The sequence below is a fragment of the Pelmatolapia mariae genome, linkage group LG2, assembly GCF_036321145.2.
Source record: "Pelmatolapia mariae isolate MD_Pm_ZW linkage group LG2, Pm_UMD_F_2, whole genome shotgun sequence".
Lineage (NCBI taxonomy): Eukaryota > Metazoa > Chordata > Actinopteri > Cichliformes > Cichlidae > Pelmatolapia > Pelmatolapia mariae.
Genome location: NC_086228.1, coordinates 5,375,158 through 5,393,653, shown reverse-complemented (window position 1 = coordinate 5,393,653; position 18,496 = coordinate 5,375,158). Strand labels below are relative to the sequence as shown.

The 18,496-nt window shown below is 40.5% G+C and overlaps 3 protein-coding genes across 6 annotated transcripts; all 3 read left to right on the top strand.

Annotated features, from left to right (window-relative positions):
* Positions 1 to 43: 43 nt before the first annotated feature.
* On the top strand, positions 44 to 2,681 carry LOC134634929 (tumor necrosis factor ligand superfamily member 13B-like). Of its 2 annotated transcripts, XM_063484394.1 has the most exons (6): positions 44 to 229; positions 356 to 443; positions 569 to 625; positions 710 to 822; positions 913 to 1,042; positions 2,109 to 2,681. In XM_063484394.1, the coding sequence occupies exons 1-6, from the start codon at positions 44 to 46 to the stop codon at positions 2,222 to 2,224; spliced, it is 690 nt and encodes a 229-aa protein (XP_063340464.1). In that variant the 3' UTR covers positions 2,225 to 2,681. The 2 variants fall into 2 exon arrangements, with proteins under 2 accessions (XP_063340464.1, XP_065325544.1); XM_065469472.1 differs by having other exon boundaries at positions 55 to 229; positions 710 to 1,042.
* A 350-nt stretch (positions 2,682 to 3,031) lies between these two features.
* Positions 3,032 to 5,773, top strand: LOC134634920 (transforming growth factor beta activator LRRC32-like). Its single transcript, XM_063484381.1, has 2 exons — positions 3,032 to 3,166; positions 3,313 to 5,773. Exons 1-2 carry the CDS (start codon positions 3,077 to 3,079, stop codon positions 5,191 to 5,193), a joined length of 1,971 nt encoding a protein of 656 aa, XP_063340451.1. The 5' UTR covers positions 3,032 to 3,076; the 3' UTR covers positions 5,194 to 5,773.
* An 8,703-nt stretch (positions 5,774 to 14,476) lies between these two features.
* On the top strand, positions 14,477 to 18,156 carry gjb1b (gap junction protein beta 1b). 3 transcript variants are annotated; one of them, XM_063491398.1, is made up of 3 exons: positions 14,477 to 14,596; positions 15,144 to 15,212; positions 15,456 to 18,156. In XM_063491398.1, the coding sequence occupies exon 3, from the start codon at positions 15,470 to 15,472 to the stop codon at positions 16,295 to 16,297; it is 828 nt and encodes a 275-aa protein (XP_063347468.1). In that variant the 5' UTR covers positions 14,477 to 14,596; positions 15,144 to 15,212; positions 15,456 to 15,469; the 3' UTR covers positions 16,298 to 18,156. The 3 variants fall into 3 exon arrangements, with proteins under 3 accessions (XP_063347468.1, XP_063347451.1, XP_063347458.1); XM_063491381.1 differs by lacking the exon at positions 15,144 to 15,212; XM_063491388.1 differs by lacking the exon at positions 14,477 to 14,596 and having other exon boundaries at positions 14,603 to 15,212.
* Positions 18,157 to 18,496: the final 340 nt, after the last annotated feature.

Here is an 18,496-nt window from a genome sequence, read left to right as displayed (position 1 = left end):
GAGTAACTTGGGGACTGGGGGGGGACAGCTCGTTAGTCTCAAAATGCTCTATAATGCGTTATTATCACTAACAGCGTTCATGTTTTGTCTCAGTCTTTTCCTGGTGCACAGAGCCAGGGTTTTAGAAAATGATTTTCGCAAACTCCAAGGAGACATAATTCTACAATTAAATCAACCATGTTCTGAGGGAGTCGATGGGAAATTGGCCAAGATGCTTAAAACAAGCGAGGTATGTCACTGATTATACAGGATGGAGTCATCTTGGACATTGTACTACTGAGATTTATACCATTAGTGAGTTGTTCAGATAGCGCTGCAATAATAAATTTTATCGCAAGGCTTTGTTTTCTCATAGGACATTAAGTCAAGAGTCTTCCAGGAAGCTCAGAGTTCTCTGAAGATATCTTCTAGGAGAGTCAAAAGGGACCCAGGCAGTTCTAGAGGTGGGTCAGAGCTGAGAACTGAAAATATCTTGTTAGTTCCAGTCTAATCTGGTAATGACAGCACAAACAGTATATGCTAAGTTAATAAAAATGAAAGTAGAGTGTTTATTTCCTTCTCTTGCCAGCTCCAACAGCATTTCTGCAGTTAAGGGCTGACACTAACAAACGGCCAGACATAAGAGGTAAAACTAAATCCAAGTCGTTGGCTGTACCGCTGTGCCTTCTGCCATTATTTTGATGAAGCGTATCTTGCCTTTTTCTCACAGGAAATATAACTGTGATCTCTTGGATTGTTTCTGCACAGCGAGGAAATGCAATTTCACAAAAGGAAAACAGAATTGTTGTCCAAGAAGACGGTTATTACTTGGTGTTTGGACAAGTATTGTGTCACTCTAACTCGAGCAGAACTAAATTGATCATGCATATGATTTGTTCCAACCAGTTAGGTAATGTTCTGCTTAATTTGCAGGTTTTGTTTGAAAGCCCAAGCATAGTTATGGGTCATGTCGTTCGAAGTAGGGCCTCAGCTGAAGCCGAGTTGTTGCGCTGCCTGCAAGCGATGCCCGATAGATATCCTGCCAACACATGCTACACTGCAGGTCAGTGAGAGACTGCTGCTGTGGAGGTTTTTTTGATTTTGGACACAGCCGCTCTCTGTAATACACAGCGCTGTTCCTTCCTCTACTTATCGAGGTCAAGTAGGCATATTTTTGAAAATGTTACACTGTTCCTTGAAAGTCGATCTCTCGTGCTGATTTCCAGTTCCACATTTTTATTCTTAGACACTATACTAAAGTAGCTTTGCATGATTTACAGTTCAAAATAATCCCTGTTCATCTTATATCAGGGCCTTTGTGCAACTACACAGTTTATTCCAGGTTTTAGGCCTGTATCGGCCAATAGTTTGAAGCATTTTGAGTGCTGCTATTTTGCACTTTTGGAACCAGACATAACCATAACTGGAGCTTGCTTAGCTTTCTGCAAAGGGTGTCTACTTACTGGTGGTAAATAAGAGGCTAATGAATCTCACGAACTGTAGTCATTCAAACAAGTCAGCAAGTCAAATAATTTTTCAGATAATTCAGTTTACAAACGCTCCAAAAGGCCCTAACACCGCAAGTGCAGTCAACTGTAACTTCCTGTGTTGGGACACCTGTCAAGCTGGGCACGCCCTGAGTTTTAAATATCACCAGCCTCCATTAAAAAAAAGAAAGAAAAGAAAATTCAGCTACCATGCACTAGCTTATCCATAAATCCCCAAATCTTTCTTTTGTGCCAGGCTATAAACATGCTTGTTAATGCTGTACAGGCTTTTTAACTGGGAGTCTATAGAGTATTTGACCTGGTTTTGGTGCCAGCCTCAAGCATCTATTAGACAAACTGCAGTTTTTGGTATTTCTGCACTGGCTCCATTTTTCTGCCCTGGGCAGTGCCCCTCATCTGAAACAAACCCATCAAGCCAACTTCCTAGTGGGGGGACCACCCCTCATAAAAACCATGAGATGGCCATAATATCCAGGATATCCGACAACATGCAAGTCCATTAGCAAGAAAAAAACAATCCAAAAGTAGCAACAATAGTAAAAAGGCTTTTGTGTATGGCAAACATGTACTGTATGTTTAAATACAGAGACACTTTCTGACAGCGTTTGTCCTCTGTTGCAGGCACAGTGCAGTTGCTTCAGGATGACGAGCTAGAACTGGTGATCCCAGACAGGCCCACAGCCCTGATATCTACAGATGAAGACTCAACCTTCTTCGGTGTCATACAGCTGAACTGAAACAAGACAGTGGGAGGATGATAAGGATGCAGCTGACTGTTGCTGGAAGTGGGAAACTGACACTGAGCAGCATGAGGGCTGTGCAGATATAAAGCAGAGTGGCAGCAGCAGGAAAACTATTTTTCCTGCCAGGCAAATACATTTTTTTCAAATATATATTAGCTTTAAAATGTAGAATTTGGGTGCATGTCCTGGGCTGACTCCTAAACATTTGTACTCATGTGCCAGCACCTCCTTTCATCAGTCTATTTTAGGCGTGTTCCTTTGTACCTTGCTGGGGGCTTCCCTCCTGCTCCACCTACGCGCTGTCTGCTTATTTGTTCCTCTTGTCTATTTTAAAACGCTTTCCGTTTCCAGAGACTTTGTCAGGAACAAACAAATGTATAAATTTATCTCCCAGGAAGGTTCTTGAACACCACAATAAATAATGTATCATCATCTAATTAAAGTTGTTATAAATGGGATAATATGCGTCGGTGCAAATTATTTCTCAACTTATATTTAAAGTGCTAGCAAATTCTAAATGCATTTATCTCTAAAAGTGGCTTCACTTAGCACTAAAAACACAATATGTTTGTCTACAAACCTTTTTTTTTTTTTTTTTTTTACAAATTATAAGGTTTTTGCTTACATGTGACCTAAAGCTTGATAGAAAGAGGCGGTCTAAGTGGTCATGTCTTTATTGTCTAAATATAGTATCCACCTTCCCTATCTGGTGGCCACAGCTGTTTTCTCTCTCCCTTTTTTTTTGATGAAGCATGGCTATAAGAGGGTGTTGGTGTGTGTGTGTGTGAGTGCATACGAGCTCTGACAACAACAGTGGTACAGTTTAGCAGCAGCAGCAGAGGGAGAATGGTCAGACATATGTTCTCCAACTTCCTACTACTCTGGTCACTCAGCCATGACCTTTGCGTAACAGGACTGACGTATTATGCTTCGAGGGTAGGTTCAACATGATCAATATAAATGCTAAATGTTTTTAAATTTGCACTATTTATTTATTTCTTAAGCCTACAGAATTGTTGGTTTTGATATTTTTTAAAAGTGTCCCATCTCTGAGGCTCACACTGTGTTCCTTTAATTTCAAGGAGCAGTCCTGGAACAATCGGAATCTCTCTTCTGTCCCTGTGGATTTGGATGTAAGGCTCAGAAGACTGGACCTGTCCAATAACTTCATCAGACAGCTGCACACGCTTGAGCTGCCTTCCTTGGAGCAGCTGGACTTGAGCAACAACCAGCTGGATCTCATCTCCGAGGGGCTGTTTGAAAACCTGGTTCGACTTGAGCAGCTGAATTTGTCCAGAAACGAACTAAACAACAACCTTGGCAATAACAGCAAAGCCCTCCAATCCCTCAGCGGGCTGAAGGATTTGGACATATCAATGAACGGCCTGAGTGACTTTGCAGCTGAGCACTACCTTAGAAACAAATCTTCCCTCGATCAGCTCAAGATGACCGGTAATGCTTTAACAAGACTTTCACACAAATTATTCACAGAGAGTAAAAGCCTGAGGGCCATTGCTATTGACGACAATCTGATATCTGAGATCGAAGAAGGGACGTTCGAATCACTGATTCAATTAGAGGTGTTAAACTTGGCTAAAAACAATCTTGCGCACATTTGTGATTTTAAATTGCGTCAAGTGAAATTTCTAAATCTGAGCAGAAACTCTGTAGAGTTTTTTGTCACACATGAGGACAGCAGGCTGTACAGGCTTGAAGTTCTTGATCTGAGCCACAACAAACTTCTTTACTTTCCAATCGTTCCGAATATGAACCATTTGCGGTATCTTTATTTACAGAATAACATGATTGGTTCCTTAAATTCAGAGGCTGCAGTGGTGTCAGAGACAAATTCTCTGTATAGTGAGATTATAGGTGAAAAAATTGCAATAAAAAACAACCTACACTCAAACTGGAGGCCCATGCCACTGATTTATATTGACCTGAGCTACAACCACTTCAGGTCTTTCCCAATCGAGACTTTAAGCCTCTTGCTGTCTTTAGAAACTCTGAATCTCAGCCATAACTGTCTACAAAGCATCATCTGGGATGTGAGAAATGACTCTGACTCAGGACCCCTTCGCCAGCTTTTCTTCCACTCCTTAAAGCACCTTGACCTGCAAAGCAACAGGCTGGTATATATTTCCCCACCTTTTCTCAGTGCACTCACACAAATAGAAAGACTAAATCTGCAAGACAACTCAGTCCAACCTTGCACTTCTGCTGACCACTTAGGAAGCATTAACTCAACACAGCGAACAAACCTTGATGACCTTTGTGTTGAATTCGCCTACTTAGGGACTCTAAGACACCTCAATCTTAAAGGAAACGGCATAAAAATGCTTCAGCCTAACACATTTCAGGGGACTTCTTTGGTTTCCCTCAGCCTTGCAAAAAATCCATCACTGGTCATGCAAGAGGGGGCGCTAGAAGGTGTGCAAACAACTCTTCAGTCCTTAATTATCAGTGAGATCAACTTAACCAGCTCTCGTCTGTTGTCTCTACCATGCATGCCGGCATTAACCCGGCTGAACGTATCAAACAACCTGCTGGATACAATTCCCAGCAGTTTAAGTTGTTCTCCCCTGAGAGAAATTGACATAAGACATAATCTTTTTATGACTTTAAACCCTTCGTTGATTCGTGCTTTATCCACAAACCTTACTGTCATGCATATAAGCGGGAATCCTTTCAACTGCTGTGACAACAGATGGTTGATGGTCTTAAATGAGACGGCGATTACAGTGCCCGATATCAGTGAGGCAGAATGCTTTACGAGAGTCAGAAACCTTACGGTGACAGAATATCTGATGAACCCTTCATTGTACTGTTCATTGCACACAAAGGCACAGGAAGTTCATTTTGGGCAAATGATGATAATTTTCTTATTTGCAATTGTTTTGTTAGCAGTTTTCATCATGTTCAGCAGGAAGCTGTGCTGCACACAGAGATCTGTTATGGTGTGAAGTCTCAAATCAGTCTTTTACAGGTTTTTTCTTTAGATAATTTTAGACATGCACATGGGCTATATAAAGTAAGCATACCATAAACTTAGTGGAAAAGTGAAGATTTTGGTTATTGCAGATTACAATCTTGCAGGACATACCTGCAAACTTTCCGTGACCTCTGCAGCTAAAATCTTAAACTGGAAATTGGCATTACTGATTCCCAAGTGGTTTGGTTACAGTGCACGCCAAATCAAGAATCACAAGAGTTCATATCCATTCTTCATTGTGAATGTTTGTTTGAAACTAAAAGCTTTAGCCAGTGGATTACATTTTTATGACGTCTATGAAGCCTTGCAGAACATTCCAAGAGTCACGACTGGACTCCTGAATAATTCAACACAATTGCCATATAGACCCTTGTAAGAGAGCTTTTGTTTAAACATATTGATTTGTATATATTTTTACATAAGAATGGCTTATTTTGTCTTTTTACAAGAAATGTCATTTCACCAGCCTGTTCTGTAATATATAATGTGTGGCTCTGACCCTGGAGACTGTGGTCAGATGTTGCAACGGTGTATGGTTTACATAATAAACATGTCGCACTGAATAACCACGATATCTTGCAGTTCTTTATTTAAGAATACCATTCCCCGCATTTCAGTATCTACAAAATAAATCAGTGAGGTGGGAAGGTGAACAATTATAAGTGAAATGCCACCAAATCATAAAATCCTGACTGTAAGGTCATGATCAGAGAAGGTCGTCCATTAAGATTAAGTGAAACTAAGCAACACAACATTAAACTTTGACTTGCATCCTACAGTACTGATCCACTGGCAATAGCATGAAAAGATATTTGAAATTGTAAGCAAGTACCTCTGGATGTACACCAAAAGAAAAAAAGATATGCCATTGAGCAATCTTTCTTGCTGTCTTCCTATTGGCAAATCCCTCTTCTTGAAACTGATGCAAAGTGCCGTTTTGCAACTGGAACCAGTATATGTGATGTCAGCATTATCACGGGTACAGCAAAACTGCCTATCAATCTAACTCTTGAGCAATATTAACTTTAGGAAAATGTCTGTATTGCCCCACCCACACGTTTCAGCTTCTAGATCAAGTAGCAGCTTGACAAGTTCAAGCAAAGAGCACTTGAAGAAAAGAACACTGTGTGGATAGCATTAGGTGTCAAACCATAGGAATGCAACAAGTAAATTGTATTCATTCTTCTTCTTGGTGTTGATAGTTACTGGCATTTAGACATTAGCAACAGCCTGCATGCAAAGTTGCACGACTTTCTGTTTCTACCTCTACACCAGGGGTGCCAAACACATGGACCCTGGGCCAGAATCAGACCGCCAAAGACTCCATTCTGTCAAACTAGACAGACTTGGAAAAAAATTGAGAAAAAGGGCATAAATTTGGGACTTTTAACTGTATTTTCTATGAGGTTGACAGCTTTTCCTACTGATAAGGACCTCCTCCGTAACCATTCATAACACACCAAAGTAACTAAATAATAGATAAACAGTTAAATTCAATATCTACAACTGAAACTTCTATCTTTTTAAAGAGGGCCCACAGTTAGAAAGTCATAGTCTATTACATCCAGTACTTACAATATGGACAGATTTCTTCCATTTAATACAGCAGCATTTCTTTATCGTGTAGAAAAACTGAGACATACTGCTTAAAAGGTACTTCTTTTTTGTTATATGAAGATATCTGAGGAATTCAATGGATGGTTAAACTTCTTACGGACCAAAGTGGGCTGTATGCAGCCCACTATGTCAAATGAGCTTGACATCCTTGCTCTAGACTGTCAAATGCTGTCTGATAAAAAAAAAAGTTCTAAATTCTTTTAATTGTTAATTTCATTGGAAATGAAAAAAAACCCTCAAACATGCACTATGAAAGATGTCTGAAATCTATTTTTTTTATATCATTTTAAAAACAGATGTAGACACAAAGTACTTTAGAGACAGGCACATTTAGTTCCAGGTCTAAAAAAATTTTTTTTAAAAATTCAAAATTCAGGGTGGTATCATGATACTGATCCAATACCGATACTTTGTACAAAAACTTAATCTTATATATCTTGTCATTTAACATGTATATACTTGCCTGGACATTGCAACAAAAAAATTCAACATTCACACTTTCCCTCATTCACAGTAGTGCTGTTCCACACTACAAATACTGGTATCGATCCAATACCAAGTAAATACAGGGCCAGGATTTGTTATTATTTGTTATTCAGGTAGCTAATTGGGGGAGAGTAGTATGCCATGAATTATCGTTTTAATCACCACTATATCACTGATTACTTTCCACAATAATTAGTTAACGCAACAAAATACACCTTTCACCTTTTCAGGTCTTTTGAAACTGGGTTTTTTGAGACCTGGAATGCAAGTTTTTCTGTCTTTAAACCACACAAAAAGGTTTGGACTTTCTTCAAAGTGCATATTTGAGGTCTATTTTTTTCCAAGGAAATAATTAACACAGTTCACCGGGCTACATATTGAACTCGAAGGATACAAGCAAAGTATCAATCCTATCCTGCTAGTATCGATCCGATACCAATACTAGTGTTGGTATCGACACAATCGATATTTGGATCGATCCATTCCGCCCACCTCTACTCACTGGGGCCTCTTCTCAAGATGGCGGTCTGGCCTTGGTGGAAAAAGGAGTGGGATACATTTTTATGATAACTGGGTTTTTGAAGAAGAAACCGAGGTCAAAAAGTAGACTAAAAGGAATTGTTCCACTATGGTAATTTGCGGAACCCCCAAGAAAATCTATGAAAAGAAAAGGACCGTCAAAGTCAGGAATAATAACGCTAATTGGCTAGCTAACTAGCCGCTAACTAGCCACCAGTCATACTCGCAGGGGGCACGCATGCCATGGCTCTTCACCAGCTGGCTGTCAGCCTCCAGTCGGCGCCCTCCATGATCTCCCAGAAAGTGCAGTTAACTTACCAGCTGTTCTTGTTGGAAAATGCCCGGAATAAACTTGAACAAGACCTTCGCAACTTCACCACCAAGGTAAAGCTAGCTGGAAAGCAAGCGACTAATTAATGCATTTAGTTACGTTAGCTGATATTGCTAAGACCAGTGGAAAAAGTACAGTGTGTTCGTGAAATATCAGCTGACTGCCAAAATTGATTTCCTCTGAACTAATAAACACAATGTATGTGTATTTTTAAATAAACCACACAAATTTCCCCGTTTTTTCTTTTTTAACAACCAGGCCTATAAAGATGTCCAAGGTTACCTGAATTCATCTTGTCCCAGGAGCTTGTTCAGTGATCTCTCAAAAGCTTTAGATGTGAAATGTCAAACAGTCGCAAAGCTTTCAGCTTCATTAAAGGACTTCACAGCTGGTAAGATATAAATTAATCGTATGGCTACAGATGGATAAGTAACTGTATTAATAAACCTCTGCCTGCTTTCCCCATCAGACCCGCAGGTTTGTCTCCTTCCTAAAGTTAAAAATGGAGTCAGCGGAAATCAGATACAGCAGCTTGGTGTCAAAGAGATTCAGATTACAGATGTTTTTAAGTTTGGGCCCATGTTAAAGAACTCGCTGATGGCGAGCTCAATAGCAAAAGCAATCCAGGTACTGGGAGCCACGGTGTCTCTTCTGCAGCTACAACGCTTCCTCACCTCGAAGCCTGCAGCAGGCTATCAGGACGACATGATATGCAGGCGTTCTTCAAGCCTCACCAGCACTGTTTTGACTTCCAGTTGTGATTTTAAGGTTGAAGAAAAGCAGGTTGATTTTGAGGAGAAGAGCCAAGCGGATGCTGGGATTTTTCCACCTGTCGCTGATGAGAGCTGTGACAGAAGTGCAGAGAGGCCTCAAATACTTTTACCTCCCTTAAAAGCTGTTTTCCCCGAGCTCAGTAACCCAAAACCCATGAACACCACAGCACTATTACACTGGGGATGTGAAGATGATGTCAAGGTGCAACACCAAAAACAAACATCCTCCCAGCTGCTGCACTTCCTCAGAGCAAAAGTTAAAAACATGGGTTCACTGGAGGTCACGGCCATGGAGTGGGCTAAACGTGCATGCAGTTCAGATTTACAGCAGCCTGTGTCACCTACCATTACAACACAAAAAGACCAGTTCAGTCACGTTGTCACCGATCTGGTAGAAGTTCTTGCTCCAAAAACTTTGAATGCAAAGTTTGAAACCCAAGCCCCAGTCTTCAGAGTGAAGAAAGCCGAGTCAAGTGGCTCTCTCATCTATAGTTGCGTGATTGCAACACAAACTGAACTCTGGGATATTGGAGACATCTTCGCAGAGGTAGTGGAGAGGGTCTCTGATCCTGGCCCCTTGGGAAGTGAAGACTGCCAAAATATAACTACTCAGCCAGAGATCGTGGGTGTGAATATCCACTGGAAACCCAGAAGTCCCAAGTGCGCAGACCCTGAACGTGATAACAGTTCTGATGGTGCGAAAATGGCAACAACCAACAGTTTAAAGATTCCCGATTTCCAAATTCGAAGATTTGAAGAGACTGAGGTTGTGGTGTCTCACATTGTGAGTCCGAGCAACTTCTACATCCAGCAGGCAGACTCCCATGAGAAGCTACAGGCCTTTGCCACAGAGTAAGTTATTCAGCGCTGAGGCTAAACTTAAGTCTGCTTTTTCTCAGATTTTCCCGCTGATTCACTGATGACATTTTCAGAACTTAAAGAGCCATTTATGCCTTTTATTCATAACCGTTTTCTTTGTAGATTTTTTTTTCTTTTTTAATAACCCACATGTTTCTGGTCATCATCATTATTATTTTCATTTGGCACAGCTGGAAAGCCAGTAGTTCATATGCTGAGCAGAGCTGCATTCCAGATATTGGAACCGTAGTAATGGGTTGGTTCGCCGAGCGAGAACAATGGTGTAGGAGCCAGGTGATAAAGATATGTGGAATGAGCAGAGGTGGGTTCTGTCGTTGTATTGAAATGTTTTTGCAGATGTATGCCTCTAGATGGTAGCAGTGTCACTTTGTTTTCCTGGTAGCCACTTGGGAATATCACACTGGATTTTTAGTCTTGCTTTTTATGCTCTCTGTCTTTTGGATGTAAGATGGTGCTGGGACAGAGACATCCATCAAGGTGGAAGTGAAAAGGTTGGACTATGGTGACACTGCCTGTCTGTCACTGTCAAATATAAAGGAGCTGACCCCTGAAATGGCTACTGTACCACTTCAGGCTGTGCAGGTTTCACTGGCTAATGTAAGTGGATTTACAGTCTTCCACCTGCATGGACACTTAAAAATCTTCAGAGAGAGTCATACGGGCTGTCCCTGCCAGAATTTGCATACATGGAAATGGTTAAAAAGCTGTGCTGTGAGAGTGTGGGCTTAATTATTTGCATTTGTCCACTATTAGTCACAGCGTTATCTGTTACTTGGTGAGAAAAGGAAATGAATTATCTCAGTTCATGGTATTTTGTGTGTATTTCCTACCCCTTAGGTGACGCCTGTGAATGGGAGAGATTGGTCTGAGGAGGCAGTCGGCTGGTTCAAAGCGACTGTACACAACAGGACCCTCTATGCTAGGCTGTACCCGCAGGAAGGCAAAGTTACAGTCGAGCTGTTCATGGAGAAGGGAAAGCTCGGAGCCATGAGGTATCGAAACATAAAACACAGTCAGTTAATTGTGGCATAAAACTTTTTAGTGGACAGAATTTTAACAGTAAAAAATTATTAAGTCACCATTAAATATTTTATCGGTACAAGCAATGCAATTTGTTAAATTAAGAAGTAGCATGGTGGCTGTATAGAAGTGTGAAAAAGTCTTGAGCCACAACTCGTTTCTTTCTTCCTTTCCTTTCATGTATTTTGCTAGGAAAACGGGTGATGGGAAACATATGCAAACATACCTGGAAATGCAGGAAATAAGGCAAAAACAGAGTTTGCACAATTCTTACAAATTTTAAAATCAATATTTGGAACGACCACTTATCATTTTGAACGTAGCCTGAACTCTTAGGCAGCTTTCTTGTCACTTCTTTAAATGGTCTTCAGGAATAGTTCTCCAGGCTTTTTGAAGGACATTCGGCACTCTTCTTGGGAAGTTGGCTGTCTTTTTGTTCTGTCGAGATTATCCCAGACTGCTTCAGTAATCTGCTTTGAGGCAGCCAGTTCATTACTGACTGCGGTTTTCTATCCAGGTATCCTTTTACTTTATTAGCAGTGACATTGGGATTATTGTCATGCTGATTGGCCATCTTCAGTTGGATGCCTTGCAGATGGCATTGCATGGTGGCGGATCAAAATCTTAACAGTACTCATCAGCCTTGACAAGATCCCCAGTACCTCTGGCTGAAACTCCTTTTTCCATTTCCTCTGTTAAGCTTTGTTTATTTATTTATTTATTTATTTTGATGTAAGTTGGCTTGGCTTGAAATGGAACCTCAAACCATGACAGCACCTCCATGTTTTACAGATGAATGGAGGCACACACTGCTGTACCTCTCTCCTGACCACCTCTGTGCACATTGATATTGATGTGAACCAGAAGTTTCATCCTCATAAGACCTTGTTGCCACAGATTTTGCCTGCTACTTCTTTTGTACTCCTCTTGTCCAGTTTGCCCAAAATCTTTTGAGGACACACTGCACCCCATGCTGAAATATGCTAAGTATTAAGTTCATAGCTCTTTAGGAATCACCTTGTTGATGCAAAAATATTATCATGCCTGTGAAACTGTTATCTTTGGCATTTTTCATAGATTCAGCAAAAGAAATGGGAAAACATAAACAGGTAACAGGCTGCTAATAAGAAGGGATTAAAGATAAAACGTAAAACTGGTCTTTAACACAGAAAGTAGTTTACTTTTCTTAATGCTGGAATCATTTAAAGGCCACAGTGTTGGGTGGCTTAACAAATGTTCCTCTTAAAATGAGCAAAAAAGCAGCAAGGGTTCAAAGAAACACTTTGTTATCCAGGCTTTCAGAAAGTTTTTCAAGTTTGGATGGCTCAAGACTTTTACACAGCACTGTTTATCTGTTTGTGCCACAAATAGGCAAAATACAATCATCTACTCTACATTCAAAAAGGACCAATAAGTAATGATCAAATATGTGGTCCTCTGGCTAAGTTGCACAAGTCGTCTGGGAATAGCAACGTTTTTGTCTTTCTGGCAAATATTAGTAACTTTATGAACACACTTAACACGTCATTTCAGGAGGGGTGCTTCAGTGTCTTTGAGACTGGCCCAAAATGGACACGCCATCCACAGCAAACTTAAGAAGACCAGTCTCATCAAAAGAAGTAAGTTACATTATATTTTAAAAATGCATTTTCTCTAAGAGTCCACACTACGCTAATATACTTCAGTGCGGTGTGTTTATTCCTCTGTGTCACCGCTCTATGTTGATATTCACAATCTTTCATTTTGTTTTGTAGGCAGTGTTCAGCTTAAAGCCCAGAAACAGGACTCTGACTGGGAGAAGTATCTCATATCATGCTACACTCAAAGGAAGTAGTTCAGGTGTGTGTGTGTGTGTGTGTGTGTGTGTGTGTGTGTGTGTGTGTGTGTGTGTGTGTGTGTGTGTGTGTGTGTGTGTGTGTGTGTGTGTGTGTGTGTGTGTGTGTGTGATTATGTTGGCGTCCTTTTATCCTAATTGAATGATTGCACAACCAGTGCTAAAATTAAAATGCAAGCTTACTGTACCATGCAGCTCGAACATATAGTGTATACCAACATTGTTTATAGTGTAAAGCCTAAACGAGTAAAATGTTTGAATGAGGAACAAAAATATTCCTTTTAGACTGACCATCTGTGTGCAACATAGTGGACTGAGTTGTCGCCAACTTGAATGGCTATACAAAGTTGAAAGGTATTTGGGGAAAAAAATTAAATGTAGATTTATAAAGGATTGACTGGACTAGTACACATTAAGTCATGTCTGTGTGTGTATATATAAGCTATCTTGTGTATTTTTAGTTCATACAGTTAGAGCTGGAAAACTGTTTCAACTAAGCATACATTTATGTTCTCTCTAAGACGACTAAACGGGAAGTTTCTTTCTTCTTTTGTATCTCGAGCTTTTCTTCTTTATGTACAGGGAAAGCATACAAAACTAGTTTTGCTTGTTTTATTTTGACTATGTAATTTGAAGATATTGGTTAACCTGTTCCCTTTTCCTGTGTTTAAGAACAGAACTGTATTTCAAGTCCTGATTATTTTTAGCCACTAGACGGTGCCTGCTCAGTCTGATTACCCACTCTCTATTAAGTTGTATTCATTTCTATATTATTACCTTATCTGCATGCTACAACAGGTCTTTTTGGTTTTGTTTTTTAAATGTATAATTTATCTTTGATGATAATCACAGAAAAGCTTTGCTGACTTAATAATATTGTTCTTATGCAATGGCAAACTTATCTTTATTTTTGCATATTTGCCTTTGAAATAAAGATGTGTTCTCTACAATTGTACATTTGTGTCTCTTCCTTGTGTAGAGAGAATGTAAATGAGGTGCAGTTCATTCAGATTATTAGCAGGCCACCCAAACCCTCCCACTACACTGTCAGAAGTGACGGTACGGCCTGCGAGTGACGCAGAAAAACTCATGGCACAGTGAGCCGCTGTGTGTCATCTGACTGTACATGACAAATGACCACGTTGTGTTGCCATAAATCATGGTTTCTACTGTTACGTGGAAGGGGGTGTGACCACAACTAACCTGTTGACAGTGCTATGTAAATAACTTTTAATATGAACCATTTCAGATTGTTTCAGGGCGTGCACATTTGGTAACATGTTATATTGGACTTAACTGAACTAACCTGTGTGACTGGGTTAATATATTCTTGTGGCAGTATAGTCGGAATTAAAAAGTCTAGATAACATCAAAAATTCAAGCTGTATTTTATTTTTAAAGTGCAAATGACAATTTAATCAAATCATCAATCTTTTAAAGTTGCTGTAGCATTCAAATTTAGCCACTCCATTAGACTGTGCAGTAGTTCCCTAGTTCATATATAATCTGGATGAATTCGTAAACCTGTTAATGTCACAGCAGCAGTGACTCGGGTCAAAAGCGTCCTTCACTTCCCTGCCCTGCCAAGCACAATAAATAATGTGGCACGCTGAGGCCTTTTGTGTCCACACAGATTCTTTCTTTTGCCCCGGGGTAGGCGGAAATCGAGGCGTTTGATCTGAATTCTGAAAGAGTCTTGTTGCAGCCCCATAAAGGGTGCCATTGTATGTAAATAGTTTATATAAGAGCATATGACCGCTACGGTGCAGGGCAGTGGCTAGTGGCGGAGGAATGATTAGCATTTTCCAAACGCATGGTGTTCTCAATCCAGCCTTTTGGCTCGCTAAAAAACACAAAATTTGAATTTATTTCTTCCCATTTTGTACACATTTTTGTGTACCACCAGCAGCTGAAGGTAAAAATCCATGTTATCTCCTTTCTAATTGTTTTATACTAACAGTGAGAGGTTGGATTTGGGGTGAGTGATGACTGACATGCCCCAGTGACTTGACTTGGCAAATACTTGGCATGCTTACGGTCTCATCATCATTCCCTTTATGGGAGCAATGTTTTACTGAATATGCTTTAAAAGTCACATAATTTTAAGATCTGTTTAAGGCAAATCTCAAAGAACATAGCTATTCTCAAACAATAGAGATCTCTCAAGGAAAAAAAAAAAGGAAAGCCTCAATGAGATGCATGTCTTGCTGCTCCCTTGGAGAAATTTGCTGGCAGTCTGTCAGTCTGTCTGCAGTTGGGCTGTAAGCCAGCCTGGGAGTAGAGTATTAATACAGGACGAGCATATCACGTGGTTCTGCAAATGTTTTGCAATTGGTTTCAACCTGTTGCGTCTTCTGACGGTGCATGGTGGTAGGCCATCGCCCCTGTTTTTATACAGCCGGCAGGCTACTTGGCAATTCTTGTCTGTTGTTCCTGACTGCCAAATCCGGCTTGATGCTCAGGTCATACTTCAAGATGGTCATCTTTGGACCCGGTGCTGCTTACGCCGCTTGCACCGCCGGCTGAGCCTGGTAAACCTCTAACTACTCATGTTACACCGGTTAGATTTTTTCTGAAATGCTAAGTTTTGTGTGCAGTTATAGTCTAAAGACCTTATTTAACTGGCAAGCCATTGTGACTTCATGCCAGTGATAAAAAAGGGGGAGTAAATTTTCCTAGTAATTAGAATTTTGGGGAATTTTTAGATGCAAAGCATCCCACACATGTAACTGCCTACACCTGTAAAAACTTATATTAATCCCTTTTTTCCGCAGACCTGGAGTCGAAAATGAACTGGGGGTCCTTTTATGCCGTGATCAGCGGCGTAAACAGGCACTCTACTGGCATCGGACGCGTCTGGCTGTCTGTCATCTTCATCTTCCGCATCCTGGTCCTGGTGGTTGCTGCTGAGAGCGTCTGGGGCGATGAAAAGTCCGGCTTCACCTGCAACACCCAGCAGCCTGGCTGCAATAGCGTCTGCTACGACCAGTTCTTCCCAATTTCGCACATCCGCCTGTGGGCGCTCCAGCTCATCCTGGTCTCCACCCCTGCACTCTTAGTGGCCATGCACGTAGCCCACCGAAGGCACATCGACAAGAAGATCCTGAAGAGGGCGGGCCGCAGTAGTCCCAAAGAGCTGGAACACATCAAGAACCAGAAGTTTCAGATCACGGGCGCTCTGTGGTGGACATACATGATCAGTATCATCTTTAGAATCATTTTCGAAGTGGCTTTTCTCTACATCTTTTACTTGATCTATCCTGACTTTAAGATGGTGCGTTTGGTGAAATGTGACTCATTCCCTTGCCCCAATACGGTGGACTGCTTTGTCTCCAGACCGACAGAAAAGACCATATTCACTGTGTTCATGCTGGCAGTGTCTGCGGTGTGTGTGCTGCTCAACCTGGCAGAGGTGGTGTACCTCATAGGCAGGGCCTGCAAACGGTCCTTTCGCGGCTCTGAAGACGAGTCAAAGTTACCGTGGATAAGCCAAAGATTGTCCACTTACAAGCAAAATGAAATCAATCAGCTGATAGCAGATCATTCTCTCAAGTCTAAGTTCACTGTGACCAAAAAGAGCCCAGCCGAGAGGGGTGAGAGGTGTTCTGCTTTCTAAGACTCTCTTGAATTAATAAGCAGTAACCTCACCTGACCACGTAGTATCTCATGCATTAAAGTCACATATATACTGTGTATTAGGTCAATTTCAGCTTTTTGGCTATTTATTTATACATAATTCAGTCAGTGGATCTTAGATTCTTGTTTTTATCTGTTCATTTTTACTCACAAATATTGGCTGCTGTTCTCGCCTAAACTATTTAGAGTCTGTAGTGAAGGTTTAAAGACCAAAATGGTGCTTAAGAACATTTTAGCTCATGTACTGCAAATCCAAGGTGGCTGCTGTTACAGTAAAACCAAGCTTACCTTGATTAGATCTTTAGGTTTTTTTCTTTGTTTTTCTTTTTTCTGGTTTCCACAATGCTTCTGAAGGCTTCCATTATATTATTTTTTAGTATAAATAGCAGTTTGTCAAGTTGTTGACAAGCTTAGGCTGACTATGAGTGTGATGCCTTGTTTTTGTAACAGCTGTATTGTTGCAGCTCAGTATTCTTAGAAGAATCAAAACAGGTGTACTGATTGTTGTTGAATATGAGCAATTTAAAACATACCAGTTATAACTGGTGCAAAAAGTCTGCAATATAAAGATTGCTGTTTGGAAAAGGGTTTTTAATCTGTACATAAATCCACACCATAGCAGATCTTTCGATACTGAAATTTAAGGAAATTGTGGACGCCACAATTCCAAACTAAACAAACGAAAACATGTAACAGTAAAAGTCAACCGAAATGCTCTGAAACATCGGTTTGGTCCTTTAAAAATCAGATGTTATTGAAGGAGTTGAAATGCTGGATGAGAAATTCAAAAATTTAAACCATTCGAAGCTGGTGGATGTATAGGAAAGCACATATAAATGGGTAAAATGACTTGAACAGCTGTTAACAGTATGGTGGTTAGATTTTATTGGGTGGTCACTGATTTTTTCTAAACTTAATGTAGACCGCTTGTTGCTACAGTTGGTGCTAGAAAAGAAATATTTGATTAAAAAAAACAAAGCAATGAAATACTGTCCAAACATGATTGCCATGTCATCACTGGTGCCTGTAAGCCACAGTGTTGAAACCAGTTCCCTAATATCATGCCATCAAAAGAGCTCAAATGCACCGAAGCATGAAACTTCGACTTTGTGAAGTTGTGTATCTGGAGAGTTTGGAGGCCAGGTTACTACCTTGATCTGTTGTGTTCAGATGGTAGCACTCTCACGCATGCAAAGAAGTTTCCACAGAGAACACTGTTTTGTAAGGATGTTCAACCATCAGTGGTTTTAATATTGTGGCTTCTACATGTGTGTTCACTTTGACTTGTCGGTAAACCTTCATCAATTTTCAGCTCATAATCCCCCAAAAAGTTAAAAATGTCGGTGTTATTCCTTTCCGCTTGTCTGCAGAGGTACCTCAGCTTAGAATTTGTCCAGTCTCATTACTGCAGATATATCCTTGAGTTAGAATACCTTTCCTTACTTTTCATCTTTGTAAAATTTTCTTCCAGTGGGCTTAAATAAATGTTTGCAGCTGATATACTGTTTAACAGACCCTAGTATTAACCATCATGATATATTAGTGAACATCTCACTTGTCCTGTAAATGTAAATAAAATGTAAAGTAGCTGTTTATACAAATCTTTTGCCATGTGTGCGTGTAACATACAAAAAACCCTCTCTAAATGCACATGTAGCAGTTTACATCCAGGTAATCAATCCAGATAAACTATACAATGGGTTGAAACAGTGTACATTGTGGATTATGAAGAAATAAACTGGCAGATAATATGAGATTATTTAGCAAACATGCAGTGTGTTGTTTCTTTGAGTACCTGATGAAATAATGAAATATGTCTGAAGTGAGTTGTGTTTAGTAGCTAGGATTTTAACTCATTGAAACTCAGCTTTTTTAATAAATAAATAAATACATTTGCCCCTTCCTGTCACTGTGATTTGGAACTTCAGGATGCCAGTAGTTGTTCATCTCCAAATCATTCCTGCACCACCACCATCCCATCTCCACCCCCATGATAGGAAAAGAGACCCTTGTGATATATTTAGATCTCGGGAACACTTGTGGCCAGACAGACTTAGCTGACAAGATCATTGGCCAGCTGCCCTGTCACTCGCCGTAGCATGCGAGCAGGGGTTTGTTTAATAGTTTACACTGGACAGTGCACACTGTGCCAAAATTAACCGAGGGGGGAGGGAGGGTC